General features: G+C 38.7%; 1 protein-coding gene across 4 annotated transcripts in view; it reads right to left on the bottom strand.

The window, feature by feature from the left end:
- Positions 1-8,071, bottom strand: part of PDE3A (phosphodiesterase 3A) — a 331,598-nt gene extending 323,527 nt beyond the window's left edge. For 2 of the 4 annotated variants that reach the window (XM_073621393.1, XM_073621396.1), the window contains exon 1: positions 7,682-8,064. In XM_073621393.1, the coding sequence (XP_073477494.1) occupies positions 7,682-7,756 (75 nt within the window). In that variant the 5' untranslated portion in view covers positions 7,757-8,064. Of the gene's footprint in view, positions 1-7,681 lie in introns of all 4 variants that reach the window. The other 2 variants (XM_073621400.1, XM_073621397.1) reach the window with 2 other exon arrangements.
- Positions 8,072-15,213: the final 7,142 nt, after the last annotated feature.

The following is a 15,213-nucleotide window of genomic DNA, read 5'->3' as shown; positions in this document are numbered from 1 at the left end:
TGACCTACACAGGATTTACCCCCCTTCATGACCAGGCTATTTTTTACGATATGGCGCTGCGTTACTTTAACTGACAATTGCGTGGTTGTCCGACACTGTACCAAAATAAAATTGATGTCCTTTTTTCTCACAAAGAGCTTTCTTTTGGTAGTATTTGATCAACTCTGTTTTTTTTATTTTTTGCACTATAAACAAAAAAAGACCGACAATTTAAAAAAAAAAATTGTACTTTCTGCTATAAAACATATCCAATAAAAAAATAGGAAAAAAAATTTTAATTTCTTCATCAATTTAGGCCAATATGTATTCTACTATATATTTTTGGGGGGGAAAAAAATCCTGATAAGCTTATATTGCTTGGTATGAACAAGAGTTACAGAGTCTACAAACTATGGGATATTTTTATTTTAATTTATTTCTTTATTACTAGTGATGGTGGCCATCAGCGACTTAAAGCGGAACTGTGATATTGCGGTGGACAATTTGGACACTAACTGACACTTTTTGGGGACCAGTGACATTATTACAGTGATCAGTGCTAAAATATATGCACTGATCACTGTACTAATGACACTGGCAGTGAAGGGGTTAACATCAGGAGTGAGCAAAGTGTTAAATGTGTGCTTAGCCAGTGTTTGTGTACTGTGTGGGAGGAGCTTTTACTATGAGAAGGCAGTGATCCATGTCCCTGCTTTGCAGAAACACAGGATCCATGCCTTCCCTACTGACAGAATGGCAATCTGCCTTGTTTACATAGATCATCGGTGGGTGCCGGCGGACATCGAGTACGTGGTAGCCACCGTTAGGCTCCCGCTGTGTGTGATCACAGCGGGAGCGCCGGACCACGTAATATATATATGTGTGATCTGGCACACAGGTGCCACCCTCTAGCAGTACACCTGCTATAAGGCGGACCTGATTTGGTTAAATATACATTAGGGGATTAAAGTGTTTGTAACCCTAAAAAAAAAAAAAAAAAAAAAAAAGGATCCTGTTTCCCTAAAGCATGTTATATAGCACAGTACTTGTGCTGTGTAATTTGGCCCCCTGTATCACCTGAAATACCTGGCTGATCCTGCCTGGTTCTGCCCTCCCCCCCTGTAAACTGACCACAGTTTATCATGGCTGCTGAGCCCTGGCACCGTGGTCAGTTTACGTGCCTCCGTCATCTGCTGTCTCTTTTTGCTCCCTCTCACCCCTCCCTCCCTGCCTGTCAGCTGTGTCATGGCAAATCGTTTCCCTCCTGCGGCAAAAATTATTGTTTTCTTGCTATAATCCCCTCTGTTATATTATTATAATATTATAATCCCCTCTGTTATAATATTATATTATATTCACTGGGGCACATACTGTAATATAACAGAGGAGATTGTAGGAAGAAGAAAACTGGCTTTACAGCCACTTAATTACAAATTTCACTTCATTGTTGACCTTGTCACCACCCTCCTGTTGGGGATCCTTCAATTTAAAAATGTAATAATGAAGACAGAAAGTTGTTGACTGAACAGCGGCTGAACAAGCTGAAGTTAGAAGCTGATTGGCTACCATGTACAGCTGCCCCAGATTCTGAGTGCTCCAGTTTTAGTGCATCCCCCCCCATTGTTCAGTAGCCACTGGTGCTGGTTGTCAGAATACAATATTTTAATTGTATGGATGTTTTATTTGTAGTGTAGTTTTAATTTTGTTATCTGGTGTTAATGGCTGTTATTGGTCATTTTATTTGCATCTTATTCAGTCTATTGTTGTGATCTTGTGTTGTCTTGTGTCGTAACAATTTCCCAATTTCTCTTTGGGATTAATAAAGTATTCTGTATTCTGTATTGCCGCAGCAGCCATCTGCGCTGTATAGTGTAGATGGAGGAAGCTGTTAGATTTTTTTAATTCAGCCCCGCAGGCTGAACCAAAGGAATAAACATGGTAGAAAACACCTGTAGTAATTCCCAGAGGTGGTGAGTGGTCGGTGCACTGGCTTGTAGTGTCCTCCTAGCACTCGAGCAAACATTTAGATAAAAGAAAGCCGACAGCTCGATCCTACGCAATGAATACATTTATTAAGCTAGGTGCGGTACGAAATAATGCAGGGCTTACGCGTTTCGGCATGTAGCCTTAATCATAGCCTTGTATTATTTTGCACCACACCTGGATTAATGAATGTATTCATTGAGGAAGATCAAGCTGATGGCTTTCTTTCATCTACATGAACCAAAAGAAGCTAGTTGTGCATGGCCAGGTTTTGGTAGAGTTTTGGTAGAGTGTACAAAGCAAACTACTGTGACAGCACCAAAATCCTGCACTGTGTACAAGAAGAAGGGATTGTTCGGCCAACATTGAGGGGTCTGCCAATGGATATTCTCACTAGAGGGCAGGGATATGCAATTAGCGGACCTCCAGCTATTTCAGAACTACCCATGAAGTCCCATGAGGCATAGCAAGACTCTGACAGCCACAAGCATGACACCCAGATGCAGAGGCATGATGGGACTTGTAGTTTTGCAACAGCTGGAGATCCTCTAATTGCATATCCCTGCCATAGGGGATCCATTAGAAGTGACACATCCCAGAGTGATGTTTGTAAATATCTGCTGTAATCAGGATACAAAGAGGTCAGGAAGCAATCACTAAAGGAAAACAATATACAATACGATCCCCAAATATTTTCACAGCTCAAAGTAAACCACGTTTAAACAATCAGATTTTTTTTTTCATGTATTAAACTGTGAAAGTGAAATTAAGGTAACAACAGAGAGAAGCCAGCAGGCTCTATTAGATCTGTTTGTCAGGCAGTGGATGTGACTTTCATCAAACATTCTCTGGAGGAGAAGCAATCACTGTCATTTAAAAGACCTGGACCAGAAAGAGAAGGTTTGGTGAAAGTCGACATTCACTGCTTTATAAATGGAGCCCTGTGTGTGCGCAGGGCATGCCGTGCAGTGCCGCACACAGATCTGCCCCTCTCTACACTCCGTTGTCATATTCCATTCACACGGAAGCTGCTGATTGGAAACAGAATTGGGAAAGTGAACGTCACATAAACAATGACTCCGCCACTAATGAATTTCACAAAGACCCGCAAAGTGAAGAACAACATTTGGTAAGTGAAATAACTGACAGGCACCTCGACTGATCGGCATGCTCTACTCACACTGCCAGAAACACGGAAGAAGAAAAGGCCGCGGACACCATAACATTTAAATTATATATATATATATATATATATATATATATATATATATATATATATATATATATTATATATATATATATATATATATATATATATATATATATATATATATATATACTGTGTGTGTGTATATATATATATATATTTTTTTTATTATCATACGCAGCCTCTGGCCATAATAATATTGTGATTCTGTACCCCAGAACCTGGATCCCCAACACACAGCATGCCATCACTACACAATACTGCGTGACACCAGCAACGAGGTGGAGGCAACACCAGGACTCTACAATACAATACACTTGATATATCTTCATGTAGCTTAGTATAAGGTGTAAAAAGATTACATGGATACTCTGACAGTTCTCAGCAGATGCCGTCCTTCCTCCTCCACAGGAAGTGGACAGCAACATATCACAGATTGCAACATATATAATATAGTCCAGCGGTGTGGGGCCTGATAGCACACACTGTCAGTAATAATCCGGGAGGGAGTCGGGGCACAGAGGTCACAGGTGTGATTGTAGTATCATACACAATAGGGGTGGTAGTACTGTAAGTGTTATCATCCTATATCACTCATTCACCAGACATCACAACTGTGTTGTGTATAATGAAAAGAGGGCAGAGAAATGACACTGCTGGGCTATTGTACCTAACACAGTTTGTACTGTAATATTTAATATATCAGGACGCTACTACTACTACTACTAGTCTGTACTGTAATATCATATAATACACCAGGACACAACTACTACTAATCTGTACTGTAATATCATATAATACACTGGGGCACTATTACTACTACTAATCTATATTGTAATATCATATAATACACTGGGACACTACTAATTCTAATCTATATTGTAATATTATATAATACACTGGGACTGTACTAATACTAATCTGTACTGTAATTTCATATAATACACCTGGACACTATTACTACTAATCTGTACTTAAATTTCACCGGGACACTACTACTACTACCAATCTGTACTGTAATATCATATAATACACAAGGGCACTCCTACTACTAATCTGTACTATAATTTTATATAATACACCTGGACACTATTACTACTAATCTGTACTGTAATTTCACCGGGGCACTACTACTACCAATCTGTACTGTAATATCATATAATACACCCCGGGCACTACTACAACTAATCTGTACTATAATATCATATAATACACCCCGGGCACTACTACAACTAATCTGTACTATAATATCATACAATACACCTGGAAACTATTACTACTAATTTTTACTGTAATTTCACCGGGACACTACTACTACTAATCTGTACTGTAATATCATACGATATACCGGGACACTACTACTACTAATCTGTACTGTAATATCATATAATACACCTGGAAACTATTACTACTAATCATTACTGTAATTTCACTGGGACACAACTACTACTAATCTGTACTGTAATATCATACGATACACCGGGACACTACTACTACTAATCTGTACTGTAATATCATACGATACACCGGGACACTACTACTACTAATCTGTACTGTAATATCATACGATACACCGGGACACTACTACTACTAATCTGTACTGTAATATCATACGATACACCAGGACACTACTACTAATCTGTACTGTAATATCATATAATACACTGGGACACAACTACTACTAATCTGTACTGTAATATCATACGATACACCGGGACACTACTACTACTAATCTGTACTGTAATATCATACGATACACCAGGACACTACTACTAATCTGTACTGTAATATCATATAATACACTGGGACACAACTACTACTAATCTGTACTGTAATATCATACGATACACCGGGACACTACTAATCTGTACTGTAATATCATACGATACACCGGGACACTACTAATCTGTACTGTAATATCATACGATACACCGAGACACTACTAATCTGTACTGTAATATCATACGATACACCGGGACACTACTAATCTGTACTGTAATATCATACGATACACCGGGACACTACTACTACTAATCTGTACTGTAATATCATACGATACACCAGGACACTACTACTAATCTGTACTGTAATATCATATAATACACTGGGACACAACTACTACTAATCTGTACTGTAATATCATACGATACACCGGGACACTACTACTACTAATCTGTACTGTAATATCATACGATACACCAGGACACTACTACTAATCTGTACTGTAATATCATATAATACACTGGGACACAACTACTACTAATCTGTACTGTAATATCATACGATACACCGGGACACTACTAATCTGTACTGTAATATCATACGATACACCGGGACACTACTAATCTGTACTGTAATATCATACGATACACCGAGACACTACTAATCTGTACTGTAATATTATACGATACACCGAGACACTACTACTACTAATCTGTACTGTAATATCATATGATACACTGGGACACTACTACTACGGTACTAATCTGTACTGTAATATCATATAATATACTGGGACACAACTACTACTAGTCTGTACTTTAAAACAATATAATAGACCGGGACACAACTACTACTAATTTCTACTGTAAATGACGTAGACACTACCGGGGCACAACTACTACTAATCTGTACTGTAATACTGTATAATACACTGGGACACAACTACTATCAAACTGTACTGTAATATCATATAAAATGCCAGGATACAACTACTGCTAATCTGTACTGTAATATCATATAATACACCCTGGGGTGGATTTACTAAAACTAGAGAGTGCAAAATGTGGTGCAGCTCTGCATAAAAAACAATCACCTTCCAGGATTTATTGTCAAAGATTAACTGAACAAGCTGAAGTTAGAAGCTGATTGGCTACCATGCACAGCTGTACCAGGTTATGAGTGCTCCAGTTTTAGTAAATCTTCCCCAATGACACGACTACTATTTATCAGTACTGTAATATCATATAATAGACCAGGACACAATCACTAGTAATTTATAATGTAATATCGTATAATACACCGGGGCACCACTACTACCAATCTGGACCACAATATTGTATAATATACTGGGATACAACTACTACTAATCTGTACCGCAATATCATATAATAGACCAGGATACAACTACTACTAATCCATACCATAATATCATATTTTACACTGAGATACCACTGGTTCCAATCTGTGCTTTATTATCATATAATACACCGGACACAGCTCCCTCTATTCTGTACTGTAATATCATAAAATATACCAAGACACAACTACTAATCTGTACCTTAATATCATATAATAGACCAGGACAACGATACTTCAAATCTGTACTACAATATTTTATAATACACCGGGCACAACTACTGTATGTACTACTCTGTACTGTATTATTAAATAATATACCAGGGCACAATGACCACTAACCTGTACTGTAATATAATATAATACGCCAGGTACAACTACTACTAATCTGTGATATTGTATAATACACCTGGCCACTACTACTACTAACCTTTACTGTAATATCATATGATACCCTGGGACACTACTACTACTTTTAAGAAGTACTTTAATACATAATACAACAGGAAACAACTACTACTAACCTATACTGAAGTATCATATAATACAATGGGACATGTTTACCACTAATCTGTACTGTAATTTATTATATACGTGGACACCACTATTACTAATCTATTGCAATATCGTATAATACATCAAGACATAACTACTACTAATCTCTACTGTAACATCATATAATATACAAGGACATGACTATCAATCTAATCGTAATATCATACAATACACTGGGATATTACTACGACAAGTCTGTACTGTAATACTGTATAATATACCAGAACACAACTACTGCTAATCTGTACTGTAATATTGTATAATACACCAGAACACAACTACTACTAATCTGTACTGTAATATTGTATAATACACCAGAACACAACTACTACTAATCTGTACTGTAATATTGTATAATACACCAGAACACAACTACTACTAATCTGTACTGTAATATTGTATAATACACCAGAACACAACTACTACTAATCTGTACTGTAATATTGTATAATACACCAGAACACAACTACTACTAATCTGTACTGTAATATTGTATAATACACCAGGACATAACTACTACTAATCTGTACTGTAATTTTGTATAATACACCAGGACACAACTACTACTAATCTGTACTGTAATACTGTATAACCCGAGACACAACTACTATAATCTATAATTGTTCAGTGGACAATGTCTGCACAACTCCAGCAGTGTTCCTGTGTAAAGTTGTGATGTTGGTCCCCTGCAGACAATGTAAGAGGAGAGTTGCAGAGGTGTATAGTGTGTGGAGAAGCTGTGGGATGAGGATGTCTCCCCAGTAGTAGCAGGACACAGAGTGCAGGAAGAGTGGAGTCCTCCTCCAGTCTCAGCGGAGAAAGTTGTGTGAATGATACAATGTCACCGGAGATAGGAAGGACATAAGTTGTGACACTTACCTGCTCCCTTGGAATACATGGCAAGGAGGTCCTCCGGTGGGCCCTTGTGCTGTTGCAGATTGGGGTCCCAGACATGTTAGCGGTGAGTGTGAGCAGACAGTCTGGGCTCAGTCAGATGTGGCTGCTGCATTCCTCCTTCTATCTGCTGCTTCCTGCTGCTGCTGCCTGTCTGTGCCCGGAATAGTGGAGCTGCCCCTGCACCAGCCTGCCCTCTGCCATCCTCCCCCCCCCCCACTGCACTACAACACACACTGTGCAATCACCATCCTCCGCCCGCCCGCCCGCCTGCTACACACAGCCTGCAAACTTCTCTTCTCCTCTCTGCGCTCCTCTCCCCATCATCCTGCCCAGCTGTGTGTGTGTGTGAGAGTGTGTGTGTGTGAGAGAAGAGTGAGTGCTGGAGAGCTCTGCTACACCCCCCAACACTCTACTGCCTGCCAGTCCCACATACACAGCTGGACAGGACTTGTGTCTTCCTCCTCAACTATATACACTGCACTCTATACACACTATACATACACTGCACTCTATACACACTATACATACACTGCACTCTATACACACTATACATACACTGCACTCTATACACACTATACATACACCGCACTCTATACACACTATACATACACTGCACTCTATACACACTATACATACACTGCACTCTATACACACTATACATACACTGCACTCTATACACACTATACATACACCGCACTCTATACACACTATACATACACTGCACTCTATACACACTATACATACACTGCACTCTATACACACTATACATACACTGCACTCTATACACACTATACATACACTGCACTCTATACACACTATACATACACTGCACTCTATACACACTATACATACACCGCACTCTATACACACTATACATACACTGCACTCTATACACACTATACATACACTGCACTCTATACACACTATACATACACTGCACTCTATACACACTATACATACACTGCACTCTATACACACTATACATACACTGCACTCTATACACACTATACATACACTGCACTCTATACACACTATACATACACTGCACTCTATACACACTATATATACACCGCACTCTATACACACTATACATACACTGCACTCTATACACACTATACATACACTGCACTCTATACACACTATATATACACCGCACTCTATACACACTATACATACACTGCACTCTATACACACTATACATACACCGCACTCTATACACACTATACATACACCGCACTCTATACACACTATACATACACTGCACTCTATACACACTATACATACACCGCACTCTATACACACTATACATACACCGCACTCTATACACACTATACATACACTGCACTCTATACACACTATACATACACTGCACTCTATACACACTATACATACACCGCACTCTATACACACTATACATACACAGCACTCTATACACACTATACATACACTGCACTCTATACACACTATACATACACTGCACTCTATACACACTATACATACACTGCACTCTATACACACTATACATACACCGCACTCTATACACACTATACATACACTGCACTCTATACACACTATACATACACCGCACTCTATACACACTATACATACACCGCACTCTATACACACTATACATACACCGCACTCTATACACACTATACATACACCGCACTCTATACACACTATACATACACAGCACTCTATACACACTATACATACACTGCACTCTATACACACTATACATACACTGCACTCTATACACACTATACATACACCGCACTCTATACACACTATACATACACCGCACTCTATACACACTATACATACACTGCACTCTATACACACTATACATACACAGCACTCTATACACACTATACATACACTGCACTCTATACACACTATACATACACTGCACTCTATACACACTATACATACACTGCACTCTATACACACTATACATACACTGCACTCTATACACACTATACATACACTGCACTCTATACACACTATACATACACCGCACTCTATACACACTATACATACACCGCACTCTATACACACTATACATACACCGCACTCTATACACACTATACATACACCGCACTCTATACACACTATACATACACTGCACTCTATACACACTATACATACACTGCACTCTATACACACTATACATACACCGCACTCTATACACACTATACATACACCGCACTCTATACACACTATACATACACCGCACTCTATACACACTATACATACACCGCACTCTATACACACTATACATACACTGCACTCTATACACACTATACATACACTGCACTCTACACACACTATACATACACTGCACTCTATACACACTATACATACACCGCACTCTATACACACTATACATACACCGCACTCTATACACACTATACATACACTGCACTCTATACACACTATACATACACTGCACTCTATACACACTATACATACACCGCACTCTATACACACTATACATACACCGCACTCTATACACACTATACATACACCGCACTCTATACACACTATACATACACCGCACTCTATACACACTATATATACACTGCACTCTATACACACTATACATACACCGCACTCTATACACACTATACATACACCGCACTCTATACACACTATACATACACTGCACTCTATACACACTATACATACACTGCACTCTATACACACTATACATACACCGCACTCTATACACACTATACATACACTGCACTCTATACACACTATACATACACTGCACTCTATACACACTATACATACACACTATACATAAACTGCACTCTGTACACACTATATATACATCGCACTCTATACACACTATACATACACTGCACTCTATACACACTATACATACACTGCACTCTATACACACTATACATACACACTATACATAAACTGCACTCTATACACACTATATATACACCGCACTCTATACACACTATACATACACTGCACTCTATACACACTATACATACACTGCACTCTATACACACTATACATACACCGCACTCTATACACACTATACATACACCGCACTCTATACACACTATACATACACTGCACTCTATACACACTATACATACACTGCACTCTATACACACTATACATACACACTATACATAAACTGCACTCTATACACACTATATATACACCGCACTCTATACACACTATACATACACTGCACTCTATACACACTATACATACACTGCACTCTATACACACTATACATACACCGCACTCTATACACACTATACATACACTGCACTCTATACACACTATACATACACTGCACTCTATACACACTATACATATACCGCACTCTATACACACTATACATACACCGCACTCTATACACACTATACATACACTGCACTCTATACACACTATACATACACTGCACTCTATACACACTATACATACACCGCACTCTATACACACTATACATACACCGCACTCTATACACACTATACATACACTGCACTCTATACACATTATACATACACCGCACTCTATACACACTATATATATACACTGCACTCTATACACACTATACATACACTGCACTCTATACACACTATACATACACTGCACTCTATACACACTATACATACACTGCACTCTATACACACTATACATACACTGCACTCTATACACACTATATATATATACACTGCACTCTATACACACTATACATACACTGCACTCTATACAAACTATACATACACTGCACTCTATACACACTATACATACACTGCACTCTATACACACTATACATACACTGCACTCTATACACACTATATATATATACACTGCACTCTATACACACTATACATACACTGCACTCTATACAAACTATACATACACTGCACTCTATACACACTATACATACACTGCACTCTATACACACTATATATATACACACTATATATACACTGCACTCTATACACACTATATATATACACTGCACTCTATACACACTATACATACACTGCACTCTATACAAACTATACATACACTGCACTCTATACACACTATACATACACTGCACTCTATACACACTATACATACACTGCACTCTATACACACTATATATATACACACTATATATACACCGCACTCTATACACACTATACATACACTGCACTCTATACACACTATACATACACTGCACTCTATACACACTATACATACACCGCACTCTATACACACTATACATACACTGCACTCTATACACACTATACATACACACTATACATAAACTGCACTCTATACACACTATACATACACCACACTCTATACACACTATACATACACCACACTCTATACACACTATACATACACCGCACTCTATACACACTATACATACACTGCACTCTATACACACTATACATACACTGCACTCTATACACACTATACATACACCGCACTCTATACGCACTATACATACACCGCACTCTATACACACTATACATACACTGCACCCTGTGTGTAACTTATTCTCAGTATAAATACAGCTGTTCTGTAAAGCCCTAAGAGATTTGTTAGAGAACCTTAGTGAACAAACAGCATCATGAAGGCCAATGGAACACACCAGACAGGTCAGGAATAAAGTTGTGGAGAAGTTTAACCACTTGCCGACTAGCTGCCACAGATATACTGCGGCAGAATGGCAAGGAGAGGCAAATCGCTGTCATGTGACGTCGGCTCCAAAGGCAGGCACTAGGGGCGCGTGTGATCGCTCCCTAGTGTTAACCCCTTCACTGCCAGTGACATTTTTACAGTAATCAATGCATTTTTATTGCATTGATCGCTGTATTAATGCCAATGGTCCCAAAAGTTTGTCAAAATTGTCCGATGTGTCCGCCATAATGTCGCAGTCACGATAAAAATAGCAGATCACCGCCATTACTACTAAAAAGAAAAAAAAATTATAAAAATGCTATAAATCTATCCCCTATTTTGTAGACGCTATAACTTTTGCGCACACCAATCAATATACGCTTATTGCATTTTTCTTTACCAAAAATATGTAGAAGAATACATATCGGCCTAAACTGAGAAAAAATTTGTTTAAAAAAAAAAAAAAAAAATGGGGATATTTATTATAGCAAAAAGTACAAAATATTGTGTTTTTTTTTCAAAATTGTTGCTCTTTTTTTGATTATAATGCAAAAAATAAAAACCGCAGAGATGATCAAATACCACCAGAAAAAAGCTCTATTTGTGGGAAAAAAAGGATGTCAATTTTGTTTGGGTACAACGTCGCTTGGGTACGCAGTGTCGTATCGCAAAAAGTGCTCTGGTCAGGAAGGGGGTAAAATCCTCTGGGGCTGAAGTGGTTAAAGCAGGGTTAGGTTATAGAAAAATATCCCAAGCTTTGAACATCTCATGGAGCACTGTTCAATCCATCATCCTCTGGAAACAGTATGGCACAACTGCAAACCTACCAAGACATGGCCGTCCACCTAAATTGACAGGCCAGGCAAGGAGAGCATTAATCAGAGAAGCAGCCAAGAGGCCCATGGTAACTCTGGAGGAGCTGTAGAGATCCACAGCTCAGGTGGGAAAATCTGTCCACAGGACATCTATTAGTCGTGCACTCCACAAATCTGGCCTTTATGGAAAAGTGACAAGCCATTGTTGAAAGAACTCCATAAGAAGTCCCATTTGCAGATTGTGAGAAGCCCAACAAAATACATTTATGTTTTTGGTTATAACATGACAAAATATGGGAAATCTCAAGGGGTATGAATACTTTTTTCAAGGCACTGTACATACACTGCACTCTATACAAACTATACATACATTGCACTCTATACAAACTATACATACATTGCACTCTATACACACATTGCACTCTATACACATTATACATACACTGCACTCTATATTTATTTTATTTATTTCAGGTACTTATATAGCGCCGTCAATTTACACAGCGCTTTACATATACATTGTACATTCACATCAGTCCCTACCCTCAAGGAGCTTACAATCTAAGGTCCCTAACTCACATTCATACATACTAGGGACGATTTTTTAGACAGGATCCAATTAACCTACCAGCATGTCTTTGGAGTGTGGGAGGAAACCGGAGTACCCGGAGGAAACCCACGCAGGCACAGGGAGAACATGCAAACTCCAGGCAGGTAGTGTCATGGTTGGGATTCGAACCAGTTACCCTTCTTACTGCTAGGCAAGAGTGCTACTCACTACACCACTGTGCGCACTCTATACACACTATACATACACTGCACTCTATACAAACTATACATACACTGCACTCTATACATACACTGCACTCTATACAAACTATACATACACTGCACTCTATACACACTATACATACACTGCACTCTATACACACTATACATACACTGCACTCTATACACACTATACATACACTGCACTCTATACACACTATACATACACTGCACTCTATACAAACTATACATACACTGCACTCTATACATACACTGCACTCTATACATACTGCACTCTATACATACACTGCACGCTATACACACTGCACTCTATACATACTGCACTCTATACATACACTGCACGCTATACATACACTGCACTCTATACAAACTATACATACACTGCACTCTATACACATTATACATACACCGCACTCTATACAAACTATACATACACTGCACTCTATACATACTGCACTCTATACATACACTGCACGCTATACACACTGCACGCTATACATACACTGCACTCTATACAAACTATACATACACTGCACTCTATACATACACTGCACTCTATACACACTATACATACACTGCACTCTATACACACTATACATACACTGCACTCTATACAAACTATACATACACTGCACTCTATACATACTGCACTCTATACATACACTCTATACATACACTGCACTCTATACAAACTATACATACACTGCACTCTATACATACACTGCACGCTATACACACTGCACTCTATACACACTGCACTCTATACACACTGCACTCTATACACACTGCACTCTATACATACACTGCACTCTATACAAACTATACATACACTGCACTCTATACATACACTGCACTCTATACATACACTGCACGCTATACACACTGCACTCTATACATACACTGCACTCTATACACACTGCACTCTATACATACACTGCACTCTATACATACTGCACTCTATACATACACTGCACGCTATACACACTGCACTTTATACATACACTGCACTCTATACATACATATGCACAACAGACACAGCTGGACAGGACTTGTGTCTTCCTCTTTAACTATACACACTGCACTCTATACATATCATGTACACTAGACACAGTGTACACTTAACACAGCCTGCTCTATACATACACAGTACACTATACACACAATGCACATTGTACACAGCTGGACTGTCTTCTCCCTGAACTATACACTGCACACTATACACACACCACATACTATAGCCACTGCACAATATAC

This window comes from Aquarana catesbeiana, linkage group LG03 (assembly GCF_042186555.1).
Source record: "Aquarana catesbeiana isolate 2022-GZ linkage group LG03, ASM4218655v1, whole genome shotgun sequence".
Taxonomy (NCBI): Eukaryota; Metazoa; Chordata; class Amphibia; order Anura; family Ranidae; genus Aquarana; species Aquarana catesbeiana.
The sequence above is the reverse complement of the archived record's forward strand: the minus strand, read 5'-3'. Positions and strand labels throughout refer to the sequence as shown.